The 27,858-nt window shown below is 40.4% G+C and overlaps 1 protein-coding gene across 1 annotated transcript; it reads left to right on the top strand.

Moving 5' to 3' along the window:
• The first annotated feature begins 96 nt into the window (after window positions 1-96).
• HTRA3 (HtrA serine peptidase 3) lies at window positions 97-27,112 on the top strand. The gene is made up of 9 exons (XM_009471141.2): window positions 97-976; window positions 10,174-10,273; window positions 12,002-12,224; window positions 12,925-13,119; window positions 15,783-15,815; window positions 16,455-16,569; window positions 23,175-23,223; window positions 25,045-25,140; window positions 26,135-27,112. Exons 1-9 carry the CDS (start codon window positions 553-555, stop codon window positions 26,298-26,300), a joined length of 1,401 nt encoding a protein of 466 aa, XP_009469416.2. The 5' UTR covers window positions 97-552; the 3' UTR covers window positions 26,301-27,112.
• Window positions 27,113-27,858: the final 746 nt, after the last annotated feature.

Genomic DNA, 27,858 nt, shown 5'->3' with positions numbered 1-27,858 from the left:
CCTCTTCAGACCGGCCCTCCCCGGCCCGGCGGCCCGCCCGCGGGGAGCCGGCCCTCCCCGGCCGGGGTGGGGCCTGGCCGTCGTTGCCGCCGCCGAGCTCCGGCGGCTGCTGCTGGAGGCGGCGGCGGCGCCGGGCACGTCCCACATATAACCCTGCCGCTCCGCTCGGCGCCGTCCTCACTGCTTCTCGCCGCCGCCTGGGGACGGCGCTCACCTTGCGCGGCTGCTTGGCCATGGCTTGGCGCCTCAGCCCTGCGAGCTAGTCCCGGGGAGCAGCAGAGCTGCCGCGCCGCGGACGGACTGAGCTGGCCTTGACTCTGCGGCTTTATACTCCAGCCTCCTTCCTTCCATCTGCTGCTCTTTCCTGCTCCGCCTGCAGAAGCCCCACTCGGGGCAGAAGGGACTTTCCCACCTGTGTGTGCATAAAGCCCGAATTTCCCTTCCCTCGCTGCACCGCGATTGCACCTTCCCCCCTTCCTCCGCCTCCTCCCCTCGGTCCGGGCGGGCTCGCACCCCTTCTCCGCCGCTCTCCCCGCCAGCAGCCCGCCGAGGATGCGGGTGTCGCTGCTGAGCCCGTTGCTTCTGCTCTCCCTCAGCTACAGCCCGGGAGCCGCGGAGCTCTCGGCCGCCCGAGCCAAGTGCCCGACCCGCTGCGATGTCTCCAAGTGCCCCAGCCCCAGCTGCCCCAGCGGCTACGTCCCCGACCGCTGCAACTGCTGCCTCATCTGCGCCGCGGGCGAGGGGGACTCCTGCGGCCGCAAGGAGGACCCGCCCTGTGGGGACAGCCTCGACTGCCGCTACCCCATGGGCAAGCGCTTCGCCAAGGGGGTCTGCCAGTGCAAGCTCAGCGCCCAGGTGTGCGGCAGCGACGGCCGGACCTACGACAACATCTGCCAGCTGAAGGCGGTGAGCCGCAAGGCGCTGCAGCACGGCCTGCCCGCTGTCGCCCAGGTCCAGAAGGGAGCCTGTGAATCGGGTAGGAGCATGGCGGGGCCTGCCTGTGGGGTGACGGCCTCCTGGGGCAGAGGGTGGCGGGTGGATGGCGCGGGGTGAGCTGGTTTCCAGGCTAAGAAAAGTTGTGATTTGCAGTGACCTGGGAAAGCTGGGTGGCTCCAGGGACCGTAAGAGGCTACGATGTCAAGGCACCTCACCCCGCTGCCAGTGATCGTTGTGGCATGGGGAGGTGTGCTCAGGTCCTGTCTGAACAGCAAAAACCCCCCTCATTGATCCTCCGTGTGGGCTAGAGGCCTCAGCTGAGGACTAGGAAGGTTTCCCCTCGGTAGCGTGGCCACGGCGTGCACATCACTGCCACAGTGCTCCTATGAGCGGGAGGCAAACGCGCTCGACAGCATGGAAGGGAGCTCGGTGGAGGGCGGCAGGCTGCCAGGGCAGGGCAGTGGTTACACCCTCAGCCATCGCCCCTTCTCAAGGCCGGGCGCGCTGGCAGGGCAGCCGTACAAGCTTGCTCTCATCCCACCAATGCTGCCTTCATTTCATAATGTCACTCACTGCTGAGGCATTTTGGTGGCATCACCCATGCAGGTTGCACTGCAGATCCGTTGCACCGTGGCCCGCACAAGCAGAGCGGGGACCTGGGAACGGTTGCGCTGTGGGGCCTTCCCTGGTGGCGTATGGGAGGTTAATTGGATTCACCTGACAGGAATATCTAGGCACAAAATGCCTCTTAAAGCCATGTAGCTCAAACAGGGCAGAAAAAGCACCAAGTAGTATATAAAACACCTAAAACATAGTCTTCTGCCTGTTTTGTTCTCTTTTCACAAAAAGTTTTGTAGTCTTGTCGAGGCTAAAGTGGGGAAAAAATGCCTGCGAACCTTCTTTACAGTTTAAAATATTGACACTCAGGATATCAAATGGTCTTCTGTTTGCAGTAACGTACTAAAGCCTTTGCTTGACCTTGGGTATTGTGATATGCTATGGTAACTTCAGGCTTGATGGCTTAACTTCAGAAAGTTTAGTAATCACTTATGTTGGTAATTTTTTTTATGGAAGTGTTAATGCTGCTAAATATTTTTTCACAGACTTACTGATACATTATTTTAAGGGTTTGCTTCTGCAACCTTTCTCATGGTGTTCCTGGAAAGAAAGTCATATGCATAATGGAGTTTTAAATCATGCACTGGGGTTTCCATTATGTCAGGTGGACCACTAACCATCCTGTGTATTCATAGATGGGAAACTTGCCAGAATTACTGGGAGGAGTCAGAGGGAAAAGGGCTACTGTTATAGCCTTTCTGTGAATAGGGGACCTTTCATATATCCTGCTCTTGAGAGAAGGGGAGCAGTGGCACAGAGAGGGAGGAGCTCAAATGATATTCCTGGAGTTACTTTAGGACTATCTTTTGTCAGGGCCAAGAATTGCTCCAGATGCCAGCCTGGAGCTGCAAGGATCAGTCTCTCCAGTATTTTGCAAATAAATTGCTGTTTGCCTGTTCCTTTCCACATAAGCATCCATTAGCTTTAGTACTCCTAATACTTGGTTGGAACTGATCCATGTGCAATAATCAGAATGTTTAACCAAAATGAGTGAGCTAGCCTGCGCTAAGGGCTTACTGAGTGCTTGGGGTTTGGTATATATGACATTTTCTTTAAGGATTCCTCCTGAATCTACTGTTAATAGGCTTAGGAATTTGAGGACATGAGGTAGAGGTAACTTTTTTTTTTTTTTCCCAAGCAGCTGTTTTAGTGTTCACTTTATTTTGGCTTTATTTTTTGTCCCAGAAAACCTCAGCTTAGATGAAGCATCTGGTTCTGTGTTAAGTTTTAATTTTTTTATTCAATTCTACAGCTGCACAAACTGAAGCGCAAAGAAACCAAGTGTCTTGCCCAAGGTCAGGCTGAGTTGGTGGTTGAACCAGGAATAGAACTCAATTATGGTGGGTTTTTTTTTAAACAATAACATGCAATGGCTGTAATGAGAGGTTTAGAAGAAAGTCAACAGTTTAAAATTACTGTTGAGTTTCTTTCTTTTCCCTGTTCTTGAAAGAAATCTGGCCTCAGATGACTCAGAGTTTGAAGGGCTAAGCTAGTTACGAAGAAAATCCAGTTTTACTTAACCATGCATATATTAAAACAATCTCCAGTAACGGTAGCTTTACATAGCGTGACTTAGGCCATTTTCAGAACATGCAGTGACCCTGGGGAGCAGCTTTTGAAATATCTACTTATGTCCATTTCCAGTTGCTTCTGTTGATGCTAAGTTAGATTCTGGCTGTGATAAACCAAGATAGGCTGAGAAAACTTAGCTGTGGTTTCCTAGTGACAGAAGTCTGGTGAACAAGGCTGCGTGAAAAAGGAGTAGTAAAGGATGCAGAAGGGAAGGGAAGAAGGAGGTGCCCAGGATGACTGCGTGATAATTCCAAAACTGACAGAATTTAAAATATTTTTTTCCTTGTTGAAGGCCTGGATTAGCTTGAAGAACACCATGCCAAATTGCAAGTTTTAGCTACAGTGTGCTACAGGAGGTGTGTACTGCATGGAGATACAGGAACTCTGTCATTGACGTTCTTCAGTATGTATGTGCCTTGAAAACTATCACTCATACCCTTAGCCTTATGCATGTGAGCAGACCCATCCCATGGACTTCTCTGAGACACTGATAGGAAGAGTCTGCAGAACTCCTAGGCGAATATAAACTATATGCTACAAATATTATTTTTTTTCCTGTTCAACACTAGATACCTTAATATATGGGAATTTTCCGAAGCAGCTAGCTTTTTCCTGCCTTCTGGCACCTACTGTGAAAAAGACAAGCTATTACAAGCTAGTGTGTAAGTCATGGCATAAACATTTATGGAAGACAACCTCTCTAATCAAAAAGACCTGTTCTTACAGAGGCCTGTTTCTCACTGCAGCAAATTTAAGTTTTAACAATGCCACATATCGATCTATTAAAATGTCAAACTCCTCACTCAAAGAATTCACGAGGTCACCTGCAACCTATGGCTAATTTATGTCAGACGCTTTCTTGCACAAAGGGCTGTTTATGATCTCTCAGTACAACTTTCTTAGTACAGTGAATGATTCCCTGCAATGTTATTTTGCTAATCGCTTCTGTGAAGACAGTTTAAAGATTTGTTGATGTTGAAAGATTTGTATTTTCTCACCTAGGAAATGGAAGTAAAAATTTTTTTTTTTTTTTTTAAATAAGGGTGCTATTTTGTCAGTGCGACAAGGAAAACTAAAGGATTGATTAGAAGACCTTTGAGGAAAGAAGTTCCAGAAAGCAAGTACATTGGCTTTGACACTGATCCTTTGCAGGGTTCTGCCTGAGAATGTCTGTCCTCCACATCGTTTAACTGAAATCACTCTCAGAAAGTGGGCATGATGTAAAGCCTCACCCATGCCAGTCAAATCTTTGCAAGATATAAGCCTAAAACTTTAGTTCCCTGAAAGAAATGTTTGAAATACGGTTAATGCGTGAGCAGAGTCATTGCACGCAGTTCTATGTGGGGTGTTTGGAGTGTGCCTGTACATAACCTTGAAGATACAGAGGAACAACTGAGCATATCATTATTTGCATTTCTGAGAAATTGGCCTAGTAAGAGATACTGAGTCTCCTGCTCGTATTATTGTCATCAAAGCCTTACAGCTGCCTCCAGCTGTATTTAGGGAAGTGCACGTCAAGGTGTTGGCTGGAAACGCAAACTCTGGTCACATTCCTTTACTGATTGTTTTCCTTATGTCTGAGTTTGTTTTGAGTTCCTGCAGGTGAGGATGAATATTGTACAGTGTTTGGTAAATATTCAGAGTATAGTACTTCACTGCTTTGTATAGGATAGCTAATAGGAAAGAGATGTTCTTGTTGTCTCTCCTTATCAGAGGCTCTTGGGAAGGAGGAGTAACAAGCATCTGAAGTCAGTGAGGTGTCTGTGCTGGAAGGCTTGTGCCAGTCTGTCTCTGGCTGTTGTGATTGCTGCACTGCACAAGAAAGCCACTCTGTTGTTGGTTCACCAAATTGTTCTCATCTGTGCACGGTAGACATCCATTGTATAAACAAGTTGCCTGAACCATAATGTGGCATTAAACTCACCAAGGCTTTATGGTCAGTGCACAGCTATGCAACTTGGTCTTAATGCTGAATTCATCAGAAAAGCTGCCCATGAACCTATGTTTCCAGCAGATGTTTCTGTTTTTTAAGCAGAGACATTATAATCTTTTATTTGTCTTTCATTTCTTTCCATGAAAGCACAGTAGGGACAGTGTTTATCCCTGGTGATCAGATCTGCCAGGTTGCAGTCCTCCCTTAGACATAATAATTTTGCTGAACACGCAGATCTTTTCTGAAGCTGGTTTTAAAAGGGGGACGGGGGAACAGCCTTAAAAGAATGAGTTTCCCAGGCTCACAAATTCTTAATGAATATAAAATTGTGGATTTTAATACAGTGTATTGCCTTTAAGAAAGCACTGAATGTGATTTGATTTAATTCTACAGGGATAGACATGCAGTTGGCAGATATTCAGAAACTTTCAGTCTCTTGCAAATGTAGATAGGTCTAGCTTTACGGTCTTCTGTGGGATTATGACGATTTATTTCATAAATTTTTTTTCAGTTCTCTTCATACTAGGTTAACTCTACAAATTTGTTGGAGTTGTTCCTGTTTTACAGCAGTGTTAATGAGATTGGAGTGGGTCTATTGTCTCTGCAAGAAAGCAAATAAAACACTATTAAATGAACGCATAGCCTGTAGATAACATTACTATCCAGGACAACTCTTAAGCTGATAATAAGGATACCTGACAGGGATTTAGCTTTAGCCCTGTAAATGTTGGAGCCCATAGAACTGGAAACGTAAGATCAAATTTTACAAAACAGGCTGAACATCTTTAACTCCAGTTTATGCACTTACATCCAAATCTGGATTTTGAATGTTCTGTGAGAGGAGCTGGAGAGCTTCTGGAGACCTAATCACTTAATTGAAATGACAGGATGGAGGTTCAGATCTGCTGAAAATCTGGTTGATCTGTGGCTATGGAGAAGACTGGGAAAATCTAGTCCTTTTGATTAAGAAATGTGTAGACAGCTAAAGACTCATACAGTATAAATTTGTTTTTACTTCAAGTACAACCTGGTTGCAGCACCTTTGATATCTTGGTTATGCAACAGATAGTTAATTGGATTAAATGGTGGCTTTTTGCCAAGATAAGTTAGCTTTGGTTAGTGTGAAGTGATTTTGAACATGCAGTAATAACATAGAAAATAATGGATGTTATTGAGAGACCTTTGAAAAAATATCTGGCAAATCTCAGTAGGTCAATAGGTCAAAATACAAAAGGCTGCTGTAAACTCAGAGCTTTTACATTCACAGTCCAGCAGAGGTCTGAGTGCTGCATGAAACTCTGCAAGACAGCAAGAGTATCTTGGGGGGGGGGGGAGGAAGCAAGAAAGAAAAAGACACATATTTAATTTTATGTTTTATGAAGAACAGTAGCAGCAGCTAGTGTCTACCAACTAATGCAAATTAAAGGGTAGATTGAAGGTCTGACATAAAGCCCTGATTCTACTACTACACTTACAACACTTGTTTTCAGGGTGACCTTATACAACTTATGCAATGTTGGATGTTGCTTCCTTCTTCAGTTTCCCAGGCTGCAATTCCTCCCTTTTAAAGTACATTGAGAACTTGTGATGAAAACCACCAGTTTAATAATTGTGCACTAAAATGTTATTAATGATAACAACTAACATTTCAATTCCCTTCAGTAGGGCTGTATGTGTGAAAGTAAATGTTAGTTTGCAGTTACATCTTCCTAGTCCACAGTTTGAGTTCCTTGGATATCAAATAATGTGTTGAAAGGTTCTTATCACTCCCAGCTTGCAGAAAATTATTTAAGAGAGATCAGTTTCTATGAAGACGTCTCAACTTTGTAAGTCAGTTTTCACCAGTGTTTAGTCCCCACCAGGCAATAGTAAGAACAGCTAATCAGGCCAGCAGATCTTAGCTACACCTCTCCTACAAAGTTTGCATGTCTGTTATTCTTGATCCTCCTTTGTTTCAAATTTCCCCTTAATATATAGTGCAGTTTTGGATTCACCTTCAGGTTTGAGTATTCTTGTTTTGTGACTCCAACAAAGACGTTCTGGACTTCTGCTCAGACTGAGAAATGCTTTCACTATGGTATGGAAAGAAAACAAGCTTTGCTTCAGTTTTACAGTCTCCTCTCTGTATTGCTGCATTTTATTTTCTTCCACTCTTTCCATGTTTACACATGGTGGCTAGTCAGGAGTGGTGCAAAACTGAGTTCTTTGGCAGGCGTCCTCTGCTTTTGGCCGTGTGCAGTGCTGTGGCAATTTGGCATGGGCAGAACAGTTCAGCACTCAGCAGATGCAAAGGGATTTAGTTGCCCTGGCTCACATAGAGCTATACTGATTTACACCAACTGAAAGCCTGTATTCACCATGCTTTCCCCCCTATTTCTATGCTAGTTCATTAGCTGAGGGTCTAGCCAACTGTCTTGCATAGATGTATAGACATTTCTATTACAATAAATGTAATTATAATGTTACATTCTGTCAGTGAACGCTGCTGTGTATGCAAGCATTTGAAGTCATATTAGTAGACTTCAAAGGATATACTGCATAATCAGGTAAGCTGCTTGTGAACTGAAGGTAGGATAGATAGTCTGTGGCCCAGTAAGCAAAATAAATAACAGTATATTGTGCTTACATTTGACTGTCCTTTGTGATTCCTGTTTGCAGTGTCTCGTTTAAACTAAATACTGAAACAGGCATATTCCATTGGTTAGAGACATTTTTCAGAGTGCATGAGAATGTACATAAAAATAATAGACGGAATCTAGTCCTGCCAAGTTGTTCCTTCTGTTTATACCATATCATATAAATTTAGCTTGCTAAATGTAAGCATGGTTTCTTTCTCGATGGAAATCCCATGTCCAGTAACAGGAAAAAAGAACTCACAAACTTCTATGGAGAAATGCCTGATTGTCTTGATCTGGTTTCTTCAATACTTTCTTATTTGGTACCAGTGTTGTGTCCATTCCCGAAGTTCCTGTCTTTGCTTCAGGTCTTTTGGATACTGTGGTAATGTAAAGCCTCTCACTTTCTGGCTTTGTAGGTCCTCTAACACTTTATTATGAAAGCCTTCTGAGAGACTATAGGAACTATAACAACTAGTTCTGTGTCACCCACTGTCTTATGAATTCATTCAAAGAACAGAATAGATCAGTGAGACATCTTTTTCGTATATAGGTTAGACTCCATTGTGCTGTAATCTTTATATTCATTCCAAGTAATTTACAAGTTACAAGGTTTAATGGTCAGTAAAAAAACCTGTAGATATGGATTGGTGAAAATGATCTTTGAATTAAGAACTACACAGAATACCAAAATGTATGAGAACTCTTCTCTCTTAAACTTCTCTCTCCTCTCTTTTCTGCATATCTTTCCTTTTTGTGTGATGCCTCCTACCTACTTTCCTTTTAAAGACTTGGGTAAAGGGCAGCTGATGAAAGAAAAGTATATACTTTCAAAAGACAGAATCTGTATCTGGATTCATTACTACGTTACGTGATATAGAAATAGGCAAATCTAGAACACTTAAGACAAGGTGCTGACTTGGTATGCGAGAGCTACTGTGGAGTAAGTTCATCCTTCAGCATGAGTTGAACTTAGAGCAAATCGTGACGGCACAAAGCATCACTTCTGAAGAGCTGATATTGTTTAGAAGTTAGAATTTAGAGCCTCTCCTTCCTGACCAAATGGCAGTAAAAGAATTATATCTCCTGGGATAAATAGTGTGCTGTTGCACCAGATTTGAAAAAAGTAAAAAATGTTATTGCTGTATCTGATTACAACTCGTTTACTTCTTTCCCTAGATTCCATAGTTAGTTTTAAAGCATCGGGCTGTGAAAATGAAAGATTGCTATTTGAGTGTGGTGATATGTCCCCTAGCATATGTTCAACATATGTGGTGATATGTCCCCATGGGATTGCAGATAAGCATGACATTCAAGCACAAGCAGTGTTACTACTTTGTGATGTGACGTTAGAATCCAGGATCTTGTGACATTAGAAGCCAGGATGCTTAGGGCTTTTTTTCTCTCTCTAAGATCTTCATTCCACAAAATTATACTCAAGTGTTCATAAACACGGTGTATAGTGCTGTTTAACATAGTACCGCACTGGCTTTTATCAGAACGCTTAGTATTTAGTAATCTATTGCTGTGTCCAGCTGCTTGTGACAGCTTAAATGTGAACTTGCAAAACTTTTTAGGTGCAAAGGTTGTCATTTACAGCACGTTTCTAATGTGTCTACTTCAAAAAATCCTAACTTGGGTTCTAAATCCAGTTCCCAAATGCTGCAGCTATATTACTCAGCACTTGTTAGACCACATCTAGAATACTGCATTCAGTTTTGAACCCCTCAATACAAGAAAGGCATTGACAAACAAGATTGAGTTCAGGAGAGGATCACGAGGATGACTGGGGGGCTGAACATATCTCCTATGAGAAGAAGCTGAGGGAACTGGGCTTTTTTCAGCCTGGAGAAGAGAGAGCTTCAGGAGGACCTAATAGCAGCCTTCTTGTACTCATGAGGAAGTTATCAGGAAGGTGGAGCCAGGCTCTTTACATTGCTGCATAGTGGGAAGATGAGAGACAATGGACATGGGTTGAAACATGAGTCTCAACAAGAGAGGTTCAGACTAGATGTAAGAAAAACTTCTACCTCATGGAGGACAGTGAAGCAGTGGGACAAGTTGCCCGGAGACGTTCTGGAGTCTCCATCCTTGGAGGTTTGCAAGCCCCAGCTGGACAGAGCCTTTGAACAACCTGGTCTGCCTTTGTAGCCAACCCAGCTTTGAGCAGGAGGTTGAACTACAGACCTCCCGAGATCCCTTCCAACCTGACTTATCCTATGACCCTGGGTGTTTTGGATAATAATTAGTAGTTGTCCTGAGAAAAATACTCCACACAAGGCTTGTAGACTTCTAAGAAAGTCAAATAATTTATAGCTAAGTGATGGTGATGTTTTATTTTCTCAGGATCAAGCAAAATGACTTTGATTCCTTTTCCAATACCTGTTTGGAAACTATCCCAGTAGGAGAAACAGACCAATTCAAAGCATATTTATGTCACCTGCTTGGTAAAAACAGGTATTGTCTTATTAACATATCCAATTCTTTCTGCTAGTATAGGTCACCTACAGTCCAGCAGCCCAAGATACAAATTCAACTTCATAGCAGATGTGGTGGAAAAGATTGCACCTGCAGTTGTGCACATTGAACTTTTCCTCAGGTAACGCTTTTAATTCTTTGTGTTTTAATTGCATTGTTTAACAAAGGTCTACAAAGATTTTCCAGTGTACTAACTTTCATTTTGAATTCTTGAAGTTCACAACATACTCTGAAACATTACAGCAGACTCATTTGTCCAGAGAACCACCCATCCTGTTTAGTAGATCTATTCTACTGGGCTTAGAGTCCTTACAGTACTTTACAATACATATTGTCTGCCGTAAAATAAGTCTATCTCATCTTTGGAGGTCTCTTCAGCCTTCACTAAAATGTGTTGCTTGTTGGATTATGTTGTCTCAGTTTAAAAAAAAAAAACAAATCCAGAAGGTAAACTGGAAAAACATAGCTCTTTGTTGCTTATTCCACTTTCAATGAGAGCTGATTTTATTTTAGCAGGGAGAACATTAAGAGGTAGCATGTTGACCAGATGTAACCTAACTAAACACAGAAATGATACTAAATTTGCTGACCAAAACATACCAATGTTCAGTGTACTGAAGCTGGAGCTGAAGAGGCAAGTTTAATGTTGAGTGCTCAAAACAACCTGGGAGGCAGGTTTAACATTGAGTGCTCAAACCAACCTGCTGTCAGAACAAATTACTGCAAATATTATATGTACTCCATAACCTGAATATCTTTCTGCTTGGGGTACCTGAATTTTGCACAGGCTTAAGAATTTCTTGGAGGATTTTTATAGGCTTTCTTAATATGCAAAATCAAGATAATCAGATTTTCTGAGACATAGCTTTATGCACATGATGATTGGTCTTTTGAGAGAACGTTACAGCTGAAGATGTTCACGATCTTTGCATATGTAGTTAAGATTGTTTGTTCTTTCCCTGTAAGTAAATGTTTGTCCAGCAGCCTGCTGGGCGCTAATTGTGATACTACCTTCTGCCTGGGATTGGCTCCAGTTCTTTACTGCTGAATAGCCCAGAACTTTCAAAGAATTTCCTAATAAGGACCACATCTTCTTGGAAGAAAGAAGAATCTGTGGACCTTTTCTCATCTTCTACTGACCAGGCATTTTCTGTTCCCCTAACAAATCTAAGGTCATTACGGAAATTGTTTGTAGAGAAAAGTCATAATACTTTAAAGAGTTTATTAAGTCTTTTAACTGTCTATATTGCAGCAAATGTTGTTTCCCACCAAGTTTTTCCGATTGTTAGTGCTTTTCATTTCTTTTCTTTCACATTCCCAGTCCTTTCAGTTTCCACACATGCTTTTTCCTGCCAATCTACACTTGGGCTTCATGATTCTCTGAGACGTCACCTCTTCCTTTACTCCTCTGTCCAGCTGCAAGGTTCCTTCTCCCCTTTTTCCCATTAAAGGATCAGTCTGTTTGTCAGCCCTAGTATTTCCTGTCATTTTCTTCCCATATAGAAGCAGCAACCGGTGGGATCAGATGGGCTCCTTCTCCTTCCCTTTTTGTCACCCCAGCCTCTTTGCAAGGAAGCCTATAAAGACAGAATTGGAAACCAAAGAAAAGGACCCTGGGGGTTGTCTGAAAACCGCAGTTCCTATCTCCCTGACTGACTAAAAGCAGTCACAATTTTCAAAAAAGGATCCTTTCTGTGTCAATTTTTTTAATTTAATTTTTGTAAGGGTTGTAACATTGGTCATCAAATGCTTTGTTATTTCTCAGGTAAAAGGTGGTAAATGATTTCTAATGTAATCTTCTCTAAGTTATACTTCCCTTATGCATTATAATTACTTGCTTTCTGTACAGGCACCCTCTGTTTGGTCGAAACGTCCCACTTTCCAGTGGATCTGGGTTTATTATGTCTGATTCTGGTTTAATTGTGACCAATGCCCATGTGGTGTCAAGCACCAATGCTATATCAGGGAGACAACAACTGAAAGTGCAGCTGCAGAATGGAGATACCTATGAAGCAACCATCAAAGACATTGACAAGAAATCTGACATTGCAACAATAAAGATTCACCCTAAGGTGAGTGGCATAAACAGATGAATGAGTTTATTTGGGAACCCTCTCTCAGTTTCATTTAGCGCAGAGTGATTGGCTGGAATATATGTTTAGGAATTCCCTGGAAATATATCTGAAGAAAACAAGGTACTGAACAAACTGTTTCTGTAGGCCTGGAAATTTTTCATATCTTAGAATTAAATTACTTTGTTTTCTGTGCTAGGAACTGCTAAAAAAGAAGAAAAAAAAAATGCAGCTCAAATAATATGTGGCCAGATTCTGCTATCTTTACCTGAAGACCCAGGGTATTTTGGGTAATCCTTCTAGCTTTGTGCCAATACATGAACTGCAAGGTGGTGCATAGTGTAGGGAGAGTGGCAGGCAGGTCAATAGCTGGTTTGTATGCTATATCTAGGAGGAGGAGACGACAATCGGCTCGAAAACAAGGAAATTGTTTCAGAATCTTGCTGACTGTTTTTTTCTGGATGAAATTGAAAGGTACTGCTCTTAGCAGCTTGTTTCTGAAGACAGTTTAAAGCCGTAACACTCTGCAGTATGCTAACTTTACCTGGCATAAGTTTTGGGTATATGATAATGAGTAGCTCTTTCATTAACGTAATGGAAAGTGTACGTTCCTAACTTCTTGCTAGATTTTGATCTTTCCAGTCAGGTTATTTTCAGGTATAAACAAATGCTTCTTTTTTTATTTCTGTGTTTATTTAAGAAAAAACTACCAGTATTGTTACTGGGACACTCTGCTGATCTGAGGCCAGGAGAATTTGTGGTAGCGATTGGAAGTCCGTTTGCCTTACAGAACACGGTGACAACAGGTATTGTCAGCACTGCTCAGCGAGATGGCAAAGAACTTGGCCTGCGGGATTCGGATATGGATTACATTCAGACAGATGCTATTATCAATGTAAGTACTAGGTATGTGAGGAGCTGAGCTTCATAGTCCTGGGACCTTGAAATCCCCACCTATTCAGCAGGGAAGTGTGTGCTCTGAAAGATGAATCCACTAAATAAAAGCAGCTTTGTTTAAAATCAGTGATAGGGTGTTCTTTTTATAAAAGACTATGCATTGTCTCTAAGTTGCGTTCAGGCTTTAATGTTGTGAAAGGTATGTTAAATAAAACTGCCTTCTTTGAGGTTGTCTATGAAGATGTTACACATGACAGACCCTTCTCATTCTGTAGATCTTGTGCAGTAACACATGGTTGTATAGACCAGCAGTAAATCCATACATTTCTCTCTCTGCTTGTTCAGCTGATCTGGCCAAGCAAGCTGTAGAATAGAGCCAAAGTTTCTTTCATCTCCATGCATTAGAAGCAGATGGAGTAGTCAAGTTGATAGTATCTTCTTGAATTTAATGACAGGACACCCAGGTAAGAACTTAAGGAGAGGGCTGGGGTTTTTGTTGTTGTTCTTGTTTTCCCTTTGCACATCACATACTCCAAGTAAGAATCTAGATGTAAAATAACATAAAGTTTGAGATACAGTTCAGAGTTAAGGGTCCTAGCGCTGCATGTTATACAGAAATACATGAAAATAATATCCTTCAGAGCAGCTTGGAGGGATCCAAAGAGCTTAAGTCAAGTCCTTGTGTGTGTATAACTTGTAGCAATTCTAAAAAGAGCACTGCACGCATATCTGAGGTAGAAAATGGCCTGAAATTTTACAGCTTAAATCTCTTATACATTGAAAGGAAAATATTTTCAGCATTTATTTGCTGGACCTCAATATCAAATTTGACATAATCAGTCATAATGCTTAGCATTTTACACACGCAAAGTGCTTCACAAATGTTTATTGTCACAGACTTGCCGAGAGAAATTGTATGGGGAAAAAAAAAAAACCAGTAATTACTTTTGTGCTACAACAAAGCTCCTGTATGATCCAGGAGCTGAACTTTTTTAGACGTTTAATTAGAATTACTTTCTTCAGTTGTATAAGGAGAATAGGAAAACTTGTGCAAAATGGGTTACTTGGGAGCACACATTGAATTGGTGGCAGAGACAGAATTAGAACATGGGATTCTTGACTTCACGCCTGTACACATTCCTCTAGATCAAACTGCTTCCTTCTATGTACTTAGGCATTCACTGCCCTCAAAAGCTAATGAGCAAGTTTAAATAAGGATAGCAGAGCGTTTCAGATAATGCTAGACCAAATGGAATAGTGATAGCAGAGGAGGTAAAGAAAATGACAATATATTTGAATTGCTTTGCCATTTGAGACCACAAAATATGAAGATAGTCCCTGGCATAGGGATGCTTTGTGCTTAGCTAATGCACTAGTTTTCTCCTGAGAATGGGAGGAGTTTGAGAGCTGGTCTATTCAGAGCATTCCTGTGGCTCAGCCAAGACTTTCCTGCAGGAATGTGCATGCAGCTGCCTTCTGAAAAATGCTAGAACAGCAGGAACATGGGGCAGGAGAAAACAGGGCCATACATTTCTAAATGGAGTTATACTGCATGCGCTGAAGTTCTTTCGCTATCACATCCTTCAAGTAGAGGACAAGTGAATGAAAGATGATATGCTGAGGAAGGCTGAAAGATCATTATCTTTGTTCCATTGTGTCACTCAGACATAAAAATAAAGTGTGTAGCCTCTGATCACTGAAAAGATACAACATAAGAAACAGTTCTCTTTGTTTAAACTCCAACTTTGAACCTGTTTTAAAAACTTTAATGTCTGTTTTATTCTTCTGAAAATCTACAAGGTTTGCCCAGTGCTACCTAGGTGTAAACAGTTTAGATGGCTCATGTTGCTGTCATGTGTCCCTTTTAGCTTTTTTTTGATTTTGAGTGGTAAGTTGCTGCTCTTGGCTGTTCAGTAGACCTACTTGAAAACTCGGGCCTCACTCAAAAACAAATTTGTTGTTTGTTCAAATTTATTCATGTTCCATGAAGATGGACGAGGAACTTCTCCAACTCCCATTTCCTGTAGTTCTGTTGGATGTTTCCTTTGAAGGCCGTTAGGTATTAGGCAATTACAGACTGCTTAGAGCTGCTATATGCCCTCCCTAGAGAGGGTTGCATGTCTGTGGTTACTAAATCAATCCTTACGTAGTAGCTACCTCATAGCAATACGCTGTAATTAAACGTGTAAAGCACTGTGTTCTTCTCCAGTGGAGAATAAGAGAGACTGACGGTGTAACAAACCAAAAAGTGATAAATAAAACTGCTTAAGAACTGTACGTGCACTTCACTGAAATATAACTTCAAATAGCAATTAATTATTCCAAAACCTTGTTCTAACAGTCTTTAGAAGAATCAAAATGCTTGTTTTAACTACTTAATGATTCTTCTTAAACTTAGGGTCTAACTATTTGGAGTGGTAAGTTCTTGCTCCTAGCTTAAGTCCTGTTACTGAAAAGAAAAGAAGTCTAATCATAAGAGGTGTGAATGGGTAGGGTAAGGCCTACCTGTAATCTTCTGTGATCAGTATTGTCCCCTTCAGTGCGGCCTAAAAAATGACCTGCTGTCTTTCATTTATTTACAAACAAAACACTGTTTGAAATGAAAATTGCATTTCCTACAGTGAAGCACCAATTTATTGTTCCCTTATGTTATTTTTACAGTATGGCAACTCTGGAGGACCTCTAGTTAATCTGGTAAGTCCAGGTGACTTAGTTTTTGCTTTGTTTTATTTTAAGAGCTAGTTTGAAATAAGTGGGAGAATATGTTTTTTAAAAGATTCATAGGTAATACTAGCTTCCAGTCATTCAAGCTAATGGTAGGCAGATACCCTGAAGCTAATACAAACTATGCAAATTAGGTCTCAGTTCATACACCATTGAAAAACATTTCCCCATAGAGCAGAGGAAATTTTATACAGCAGTGAGGAAAAAGGGATTTGGTAGGAGCAGTTATGCTCGTTCACACTATAAAACCTGGGATGCAGGGCAAAGATGGGACCTGGTTGATCCGCACAACTGATTTTAAAATAGATTGCTTTAAACCAGCACTGATTTTGCAGGTCAGTGAATTGTGGCTGTAGTGGCAGTAGTGACTCCACTGCTTGCTCAGCGGAGGGAATCTCTTGCCGAGTGGTGAGATGGGCCTTGGATGAACAAACTGTACTGTAATCTTTCTGGCCATCACAGTTAAATGTGAGAGGGTTTGTGAATCAGAGCCCAGATCCTCCCTTAGAAGTAATGTTTATTTCTTGAGTGATTACAACACTCTAAACTAGGCAGTGAGCTGAACCCTGTCACTTAGGAGCATATTAATTGGGTGCTGTCTCTCAACAGGATGGTGAAGTGATTGGGATTAACACCTTGAAGGTGACAGCTGGAATTTCTTTTGCTATTCCTTCAGACCGCATCACTCAGTTTCTCACAGAGTCGCATGACAAGCAAAGTAAAGGTAAGGTCTGCAAGACACAGTGCCATCTTCCAATTGTTTTCCTGATCTGTCAGTGAAGTGCCAAAAGACACGGGTCTGGAATCTTGTTACTGAAAGGAGCAGCATTGTTTTACAGTACAGAATACCATGGACTTGGAAATAGAAAACAACTTCACAGAAGTGGGACAGATATTTCATTACTCAAACCTCCAAAGAGTAGACAGTATTTGTATAAATCTGGCAAAAAGGTCCTCTGAGGATAGTGAGGATACAGATGAGTCATTACAGTCTCAAACGATCTTGAGAACAGATGGTGACTTGTTCAAGGAGTCTTATCAACCTCTTTCACATATTGTCCAAGCAAAAAGGAGATTAAGGCGTACTGTGGAGAATAAGGTAAAAACTTTTTTTAAAACACTTGTCCACGGGTGGAGTGTATCCACTATCAGTGGATGATCTTTATTTTGCCATGGTCATCTATGTCAGTGCTGTATAACTGGATATTGTGATAGACTCTCAGACCCTGGTGGACAAAGAGCTGTGTACTAATTCCTGAAGAAATACATGGGGAAGCGGGGGAGAGGCAGAAAAAAAAGAAAGGCCTCTGCACCAAAGAGCATATAAATCTAAATACACCAGCAACTGACATCTGCAGTATTCTGAACTTTTTTTTTATGTGCCTGCCTTGTATCTGTTACACTGTACTAGTTGTCGTACTACATGCTGCACAGCCAAAGCTGATCTAGTAATGCTTCATCCAGGCCAAACCTTCCTTTCTCTTTTGCTTGCCAATTTATCTGTCCACACCCTACTCATCTTTTATCATGATTGTTGGCTGCTGCTTCTCTTGAATCTTTTTGGTATTAATCTTGTCTCCTGAGTTCATCCAGTTGCTGATGCCAGGGGTTTTCCCCTACACCATTGTCCTCAGTGTTCTCTCAGATAGTGTGATTTCAGAAACTTCCCTTAGTCAGAGGTTTTAAAGTTATGCATCTGCTTGTATATTTGGGACCATCACAATTCTGATGGGTCCCCTCATCTGTGTTTTGCTGAATTCTCCAAATTAGATTGTTTTCACTCGTTGGTTTGAGGGGGGGAGTTGATGAAAAAAGTTGTTAATTATCTGCTGAAAAGTACATTTCAAAGTAGCTGACATAATTTTTTGTTTCAGCCAAGAAGTCAAAAAACCTATTTATTCGCCCAGGTTACTAACTGTTGGCTTCTGAGAGAAGCAGGTCTGTATCATTAGTGATGTTACCCTTCAGAACCAAACTACTCATCTTAAAACAGGGAGGAGCGATGGCTCACCCTGCAGGCGTGGCTCTAGAGGCATGAATGCAAGCCTTGTGCAGAAAGCCCACCATCTGCCAGGGGCTTCCTGGTAACTGGGGCTGGAAAGTCAGCGAAGGCTGCAGATGTCACCACTGAAATCAGCCACCGTGCACCTTCAGGCACCTCCACCTCCAGAGAATGATGGACCTGCTGAGCCCAGCTAGAGGGCCTAGAGATAACTTTGCCTATGGAACCCTAAGAAAAAAAAAATAATGAAAGATTCAAGTTTATCTTGTGATTGTAAAGTACTGTCTGATTTTTTTCATCATTCTCATTATCTCCTAATTAAAGGAAGAGGATTCACACTTACTCTTAGCATCAGTGTGACCGTCATTGCTTGGCATACCCTGGGCACAGGCAATTTTAAATTTTTTTTTTTTTTTAATTTTTTTGCTCTTGCTTGTCTGAAGTATCTCTTGTACTTTTGCTGCAGGCAGAAGAACAGTCATTTAAAGCCCTTGATGCACAGAGAAAGAGAATTTCTAGGAGGTATTTTCACCATATTTGAGACTTAGTTTGCATTTTTTAGGCCTTTAGTAATAGTTTTCACGTTTGTTGTATAAGCATTATTTCTTGACATAAGGAATTTATGTAAGCAGAATTTTTGGGATGTTTTTATCGTGTTTTCTTTTGCTCCAATTACGTCTCAGTAGGTTCAGTGAGATCCACCCTACTGGTACAATTAGGTCATAGAAATAAGTTTAAGGGTATTACCATTTTGCTCTAAATGTCATATTCCCTGAAGATGATAAAATTCCCTTTGGAAGCAGCTCTTTCCAGATTTACTCTGGCATATAGGAGATAGTCAGAATATTGTTTAATAAGCTTGACCTTAGTCTTTTAAATCTCAATTAATCGGGTAACTACCAGTTTTATATTGAAGGCATATATTTTTGAAGCCCCATCCATTGTGTATAACTGCAAATCTATGATCTACTGAAGTACAGGAGCGGATAGGGGGGAAAAAGGAGGATAGCATTTGAATGAATTATTTGCACTGATTATAATAGTTATCCAAACATTGTATATTACCTAATGCATGGGTAATACATAATAATACCTAATGTATTTTTTACCAAAGATTTACCACACATAGAGATATTTATCTGTCAAATTGTCTGAAAGCCTTTGCTAATTTTTGATTTATCAGTAATAATGCTAACCTCCTTTTATAGTTAGGAATTCCTAAACTGGTGCATGAAGTTAAGTGTCTCCATCTATATCTGTTTTAGCCATCTGTGTGTTCTGTCTTTACCTCTGGAAGTCATCTATATACTTAAGCGTTGACTGATTTTTTTTACTTCAGTGTCTTTTGTTAGTATCGCATAGGAATTTCTCAGTTTCAGTCTTGGCTCTGCCATCTATTCCTAGTTTAGACTTGAGCAGAACGTAAAACTAAAAGTGTTCAAACATGGATCCTCTAGGATGGAAGACAGCAAGTTAGCAATTTGACAAAATATTAAAGAGAAAATTCAGCTTAAGAGGTCAGCCTGGCCTCCCATATAATGTTAGCAGAAAAGTGAATAAGCCTTGTTTCAGATGGGCAAGGAGAAATGGGGGAGTTCTGCGTTGGCCACAACCAACAAGTCATTGATATGAATCCCCATTTACATCCCCAGAATACTTAATTAATTGTGTTGAAACTATATGCTTACCAATGTATTTGTATGATTATTACTGGTAATTACTACCAATAATAATGAGGGCTACTTAGGAGGCTTGCTGAGTATAGATTCAGACTACTGATTTAATTCAGCTGTGCAGTTTATAGAGAAGGTACACTGCGCATAATTCACCACCATAGACTCGAGCTGTTTTCATGGTTCCTGTTTGGCAGTGGAATATCTTTCTTAAATGCTTTCAGGACTGCTCATGCAATCTGCAAGACAATCTAAGTGCAAAAGGAGTGAGCAGAGAAGTAGGAGTTTTGCCTGCCGCTTGAATAAAAAGTGCAGGATTCGTTTCTTTGCTCGGAGATCTTGGTGATATTGTGGCCCCACTGAAATCAACTGCAATGGGGATACTCATGTGCCGGGGATACTCGTGTGCCAGATTTACTCATGCCCATAGAAGTTTGAGTACCTGACCCCTTAATTTGGATTTATCAGTTCTTTTTGCCACAGTTTATAAGTCATAAACACTTCGCCTTCAGCCTGTGTTTATCTGTCTGGTTTGCATCTCTACTGTTACAAGCATCAATAAAAAAAGAAAAGTTTAACAATAAAGCAAATGCTTTCCTTGCTGTGGAACAGAAATCTGTAAATAGTGAACTGCTTCTAGATACTTGGGGTCAGCTGCTTGTGACTTCCTATTAACACAAAACATTTAAGTTTGAACTAGTGGTTGAGGCTGGTTTGCCTGACTTTGTACCACTGGAATCAGTGTTTAATCTAGCCTGGTGTTTACAAAAATGAAATGCGATTTGATTATCTCTCTCTGCTGTGCTCTGCTCCAGCTTCAAGCCGCAATGGTTTCACATTTGTTCAACCTGATTGTTCCAACATATTAACCTTCTTTTAACTACTGCTGGGATTTCACCCTGGTGACATGCTTCTTAGATTTACGACCTCACTTTATTCCAGTTCTCCTAACTATTTTTTCTTCTGCCTCATGATTGCACAGATTGCCAGAATGACAGGTTTTGAGACTTTTTATTCACAGAGCAGATGTAATATGACAGTGGTAGTTCCAGGTGCCACATACTGTTCTGCCAATGTGACTTAACCCTGACGTCAAAATGCCTGTCCTTTGGGGATGATAAAACACTACAACTGGTTGTCTGTGCCTGTTCAGTCTCTGATGATATTTCTAATAAACTGGACAATTATATTCCCTCTAATCATTGTTGATGAAAACTTTGGGGTTTGTGCAAGATGTTTGACTTGGGCTAAATTGAATGGAATGGACTTTTCCAAAACAAAAGGCCTGAAGGTTTTTTTACCTGTATTCTGACATACGAAATGGCTGGAGGGTGAGAAGGGGAGGAATCTAGACTCTTCTGCTAAAATAATCCATAGCTCATAGCTATTAGTTTTACTTTATATAATAGCCTGCTACTATTATAGTATGAACTGCCATTTGCAGTGTGGCAAACTTATTGTGGAGAGAGAGCTGAAGACCATTTTGAATTTTAATGCATGAACAGGAGGGAAATAATACCCCAACCTGCCCAAAGATGAGGGTAGAATAAGACTTTTAGTTGTGCATAAGTCTGTAGTTACCAGATTTTTTTTTTTCAAAGCCTTATTTTTACATATATCATTAGCCACTGGGGAAATAATTATCTTTTAGATCAGTGTCATTTCTGCTGTGGTTTTTCAGTCTTGCGCAATCTCCTTCTTACTGTTTTGTTTCTTCCAGATCAGTTTCTTTTGTCCCTTCTTTCATTTTCATTTTTCTTTCATGTAAACATTCCTAACTCAGCCCCCAGAGTATGCATGGTGTTTCTGCATATTTCTGCATCACGCAGTCAATGACCAGCAGCAAACTGTTTAATGCAAACAGTAAACTGTCACCAGAGAGTCTGTCATCTATGTGTCTCATGAAGACAACTTCATCATTTAACTGTCCACATTGCAGGGATGGGGGGATTATTTTCAGGTGGGAAAATTATCATGTTTGGATATTTTTAAAAAGTGAAAACTTATGCCATGTAGACTAGAGAATTACTATGAGCACACTAGTTCACAGCCATGCTTTTGAGACTTCAATTTTGAGTAATTGGACTTCTTCATGACACTCTTTATTATAGCTGATTTTGATCCCATTAGTTTCACTTTAAAATAGAGGAGAGCCAGAACATTACAGGAGAAAAGCAGGGATGACAGTTACAGATGTAAGGTTGTTCAGAGTGTAGTAAATCCGATGTTTAGTAGTCAACATTTTCACTGACAGTAATGGGAATATTGGACATGTGTAAGATTCAGGACTAATTCCTTTACCTGGGACTATTCTTCTTGGAAAGTGTAAGAGTTAGAGGAGACTGTGTACATCTCCTTTTCAAACGTTTTCTTCACATGAGAACATAGAGAAGCTCAAAGAAAGTGTGAAGTAGTTATGCTGGAACAAGTAAGGGAAAACATTGTTTCATACCGGATATAACTAACTACTGAAGCACTCACTTCAGGAAGTCATCAAACTGCATTTCTTTCATAAGACAGTTGTGCTATATCATGACTACTAAAAGCCAACTACAGAAATGTGGTGCTGTTCCTAAAGGAGTGAATTTTCACCATTTAAAATTCTGTAGAGTCCTAGCTAATCATAGAATAGTTTGGGTTGGAAGAGACCTTTAAAGGTCATGTAGTCCAGCCCCCTCTGCAATAAGCAGGGACATCTTCAACTAGATCAGCTTGCTCAGAGCCCCGTCCAACCTGACCTTGAATGTTTCCCGGAATGGAGCACCTAACAGCCTCTCTAGGCAACCTATTCTGGTGTTTCATCGCCCTCAGTGTAAAAAATTTCTTCCTTATATCTAGTCTGAATATACCCTCTTTTCATTTAAAACCATTACCCCTTGTCCTATTGCAACAGGCCCTGCTAAAAAGTTTGTCCCCATCTTTCTTATAGGCCCCCTTTAAGTACTGAAAGGCTGCAATAAGGTCTCCCCAGAGCCTTCTCTTCTCCAGGCTGAACAAACCCAACTCTCTCGGCCTTTCTTCATAGGAGAGGTGTTCCATCCCTCTGATCATTTTTGTGATCATTTTGGCTAAGGTCTATGGTTTTTTTTAAAACTTGCTTTTCATTCTTTGGGGTGGAAATAATAAGCTGTTTGCATTAGAATTAGTGTGAGTCTTTTGGTTGTCCTTTCTCTGAAAGGTGGAAATTTTAATTTCTTTAAATCCCTTGCTTGTCCTTTCTCTGAAAGGTGGAAATTTTAATTTCTTTAAATCCCATTTCTACATTTTAATGAGAACACCATATGATTAAATTGTCTTGACCAGTTTTAGATGAAAGGGTAGTTGGTTATGAAATTTTCCGTTTACTAAAGTCACGTGATACTAGATCACAGAAATTTTCCTGAATTTCCTGAAGGTAGACTCTTACGGAAAACTCTCACGGAGTGTAAATGAGCTTCTCTCTTACCCTCACTTGCAGGGACAGGGATTGTCATTCTGTACACCAAGGCTAACCAAAAGAAAAAATGACTTCAGTGTAGATATGTGTGATTTCTGTTTAGTTTTGTTAAAAGCTGATACATCCTGTTTTAATTGACAGGTATTTTGGGTCATCACAGCAGTTACTTTTGTCAGTATTTGCGTAAATTTCTTAAATATCCTCTGTGTTATTTTCAGATGGGAAGAAACGTTTCATTGGCATCAGAATGCTGACAATAACACCTGCGTAAGTATCTTAGAAAGGTAATCTGTATTGTCATGCATACAAGATGTGGTCAATAGTGGTTCAGAACTTCATCATTCAGCTTTCATTACAGATCTCCAAAGAATCCAGAAGTGTGCATTAGCTTCTAGGAAGTCTGCAAGTATTTTAATATTGGTGAAATATATGTTCTGAGACCTGGAAAATCACTGTCAGTCATTCTTTAAATACTGATAATGGTGGATGCCCTGTTGATAGCTGAGGGAAGTTAGGAAGAGCCTGAATGCTGGTTTTGGTTCTTGACGAGGATGTCTGGAGTTACACCAGGTGAGGTGACATTTAAACAAGCTGCTGCTTCCAGGTGACTGTGAGTGCCAGTGACAGATGAGCTGCCTGAGGGTTTGGTGGTAGTTTTATCAGTGCCAGTGGAGGCCATATGATGTGAGATTTGGTGCCTAACCATTAACTGGAAAGAAAGTAGTTGCTGAAGTGCAGAACTAAAGCTTCATGTCTCCATGTTAACAAAGCCAGAATATGGACACCCTCCTCCAGTTCTTTACTGTCTTTTTTCTCTCATGTTCCTTTGTGTCTTGCTGTTACCTGGATATATTCTGGGATAACAAATGAGGGCTCCTATGCTTGTGTTCTTTCCCAGCAGTAGGCATGTTTCCAGTGTGGCTGTAGACTACAAAATTAAACAAGACAATTTCCAGTTGAGGTTGTAATAAATCCATCTTTGTTTATTGAGTTACACTCTTGCAATCCTCCACAAAGGGCCAGATCCTCAGCTGCAACAAATCAGTGTAATGGCATTAACATCCCCGGGCCACCACCTATGGAGAGAAACTCAGAATGTTTCTCTGCGTAATTGTGAAGTGAACACGATGTGAGATACTACTGCTTTTGTGGCATCTAATGAAGCAGTGTAAGATGTCTCCAGGCCTGTTTTCACGAAAAGACTACTTCCCTTGGTGTGCTTGCTTTAGTCATTTCATTGTTAGCTTCCTCAGTACAAAACCAAATGAAGTGAAGCTCTGTGCAGCCATTTTGGCTTGCTTTCTATCTGAGGGACCCCAGGTTTTCATGGCAGGCAGCAGAGTAATCCATCATATTAGTTTAAAATGCTTTCTTTCTAGAAATGGGTTTTAACCCACACTGTACACAGACCTGAAATGAGGTCATGTCCTCAGAAATGAGAGGATGTTTTTAGAGTCTATTTTGCAGCTGGTTCCTGTCTTCTTTCTTTAGAAAGGGATGCACAAACAATTCCTCAAGAAAACTTGTGGAAGCTGAAGTTCCCTTGGAAAACTCTCACAGTTCTGATCTATCTGATGACTGAAGTTCTCAAAAGCTATATTGTTCTAGATAAAGACAAATTAAGAATGACTTGCAAAATGAAAGAAGCAAAATCGTTAGTAAATTTCTGCCCCATCACCAGCATTAGTTCTTTGGGGCAGGAGTGTCTTTTGTCCCTGTACAGCACCTAGGACAGAGAGTGCTTCTGTCCCTGTGCTCTCTGTGCTACTCTCCCTGAACTCTTCTACAGTGCCCTCTGTGCTACTGCTACAAATAGCAAAAGTCAGGTTCTTGTACGAGATGTATGAAAACGTTAAATATAGCATGTTTTGCACAGGTAAGTAATTTTGACTCTTAAAATCTATGACACTTGTTTTAATCCAAATTCAAATCCCCTACATTCTCATCACAAGAACAAGGGGCAAACAATCAACCGCTAAATCATTCATTTTTGGTCACAAAAAAGTTGAGAATAAATAAATAAGAATTTTTGAATGCTACTGCTTTTGTAGTGGAACCAAATGCTATATAATTTTATTCTTCTTATAGTTTGGTGGAAGAACTGAAGCACAATAATGCTGATTTTCCTGATGTCAGAAGTGGAATTTATGTACATGAAGTTGTTCCAAACTCACCTTCTCATAGGTATGTAGAGTGCATTATTTTCTTCACCATAAATAAATCTCCAAGTAGATACTAGTAGGTAATATATCTATTTATATTCAAGTACTTCCTCATACCAGTCTTGATTTGTATTTAAACAATTAAAAATTGTGCCTTTAGGTTAAAAAAAAAAAAAGTTTAAAATATTTGTGCTAAGATTCGACTCGCATCTGCAAAAGTGAAATATTTCAATATCAGAACTTTTAAAATGACATTATGAAACACTAACAGTGCAAATTTAAAGAACACCCCAAATACAATGAACCAAATTATGGTTTTGAAAAGTATGTTGAATATTAATAAATAGAAACTTGGACTGAGTTTAAACAGGAAACGATAGCATTCACATAAGACATTGTCAGAGCTATTATCTGAGACAGTGCTCTGTCTTAGAGGAAGAGACTATTTTACAGAACAGTTGGAAAATAAATAAGACAGTTCTAAAAATTACTTTAGGAATTATTAAGAAAATGCAAAGGCAATAAAAGCAGCTGTTCTGGATTACATATGAACAGCAAGAGGGAAATAATTTACCTGTAGTTCAGTTGGTACACTTTGCTTGTCTTCAAATTTTGAGACTGATTTAACTTCCAATGCTTGAAATAGAATACTGGAGAGATAAAAGCATGTTTGCAAATGGATGGAGTGGAGTGAGTCAGTCACAGCTAAAAGTCTTTTCTATTTCTCCTTTGCTGTGGTTTTGTGGAAGACAAAGAGAAAGGTAGACTACTTTTACTGTCAGTGTGTTTTTGCTGTTTTAGAAGAAAATCCTCAATGAAATAATGCGAGCCTGGTTTTGCATTTAGCAAGTACTACCGATTGTTCTTTCGCAGTTAGAAGGGTGGAATTTCCCTTCAGTGGGAACTAAAACAAGTAAAAATTTATCACATCAGCCAAAGAGGTGGTGAATAGTCTTTGTACTTTTTTTCTCTGCATGGAATGCATACTTACTGCCTTTTTCTTCTTGTCTTTGCAGAGGAGGGATCCAAGATGGAGATATTATTGTTAAAGTCAATGGGCGTCCTTTGATGACTTCCAGTGACCTGCAAGAGGCTGTGATGAATGAATCACCTCTACTACTTGAAGTTCGAAGAGGAAATGATGACTTGCTATTTAACATTGAGCCTGAAGTTGTCATGTAAATAGAATTGAGGAAGCTCTCACCATAATTAAACTCGCTTATTCTGGAACACTAGATACCTCCTTTACAGCTACAGTAATTATACTTCCTGTTGACTAATGACAAGGTGGACTAACTTAATTGCCTGAGCCATTTCTGTACATAGTAGCTAGAATTAATTCAATTATGCCATTTATAGAAGATTTAACTTTTAAAGAAATTTAAGAACTGTGTCCTGGGGAGGGGGAGGAGGAGAACAAGTTTTGGGTAGCTGGTAGAAATGGGGTCCACTTCCAGTTCCTGTAGGTTCAGAGCAGATTCAGTTCTGCATTTTGAAAGACCAAAATACTACTGGAAGTGAGGAAGTATGCTGAAAAGGGAAATTATTCTTAAACTACAGTCATGGCTGCAGCAGAACCAAGCTATTGAAATGCACAATTGAGCTTTTTTTTTATATAACTTTTTCAATGTGAAACTAATATTGGCAAAGCTTGTATTTGTTCTTAGTGCTTGTATGCTACATGTCAATGCAGGTAGATTAAATCTGTAAATATCGAAAGGAACAAAAATGGTATCAGGCTATAGAGTGTTACACCTAGGTCATGCGATTTTGGAATATAGTAAATGATTCTTATAGAATTAATGCCTTGTTATATATAAATCAAAACGATGTGCTGAACAAAGTTAAGTTTGAGAAAATGCACAGTTTTTTAAGAATTTCATACAAATTAGTTTTGCATTTTACTGGTAAGCTTTGCTGTAAAATTGTTATACTACTTTGGGCTTGTACTGTGTATGTTTCTACGGTAAGGAGATTAAAGTTTACACAAATAATGTGTTGGTGTAAACCTGTTTTTAAACAAATATGTCTTCCCTCCCTCTTCTGTCAGACTGGAATAGACTCTCCCAAGAGAAAATTTTCTTACAGAGAATTGGGCCCTGATGTTATGAAAACCCTTTGCAGCCCTATGGTATAATTATTCTGCCCTTATTTAGACTATGTTTAGAAATGCTTTGCACACAAGTTATTTATTTACAATTTTTTCATATTTATGAATTGTGCTTTGATGTCATTTAGAGAGAGTCTAGTTGGGATCCTGTTGTCCCATTCTGCCTGTACGTGACAAGCAGCAGAGAGGAAGCACTATTAACCCTGCTTTACAGCTAGAGCATGTGAGACTTTTATGTAATAAAGGCGGGACAGAAATTGCTAAGAGCTAAATCCAGATCTCCTACGTACCCTAAAGCACACAACTATCTTCTTTCTTAGTGAATATTGCTACCGTTCCCAAAGAGACAGAGGTGTGTCTCTATCTGGAGCATTTTCTACCACAAGCTGTGCTTTCTAGACTTGATTCTTGTGTCTTTAACTCCTTTTTGCCTCAGAGTGTACCTTTGGGGCGGCTAGAACCTTCCCTTTAAGTTGCCATCACGTCTAGACTTTCTGGCTATACCAGCTGAGTTGTTTGTGAGAAGCCTTGCACCTTTGGGTTTGTACAACGCCAGGCATGCTGAAAAGAGCAATCTGTTCATTACTTGCTTTCTGGCTGTGACCGCAACTGTACAGTTGAAAGGTGGGT

This window comes from Nipponia nippon, unplaced genomic scaffold, assembly GCF_047370975.1.
Source record: "Nipponia nippon isolate SJK-2023a ecotype South Korea unplaced genomic scaffold, ASM4737097v1 scaffold_6, whole genome shotgun sequence".
Taxonomy (NCBI): Eukaryota; Metazoa; Chordata; class Aves; order Pelecaniformes; family Threskiornithidae; genus Nipponia; species Nipponia nippon.
This window is presented reverse-complemented; position numbering and strand designations above follow the sequence as displayed.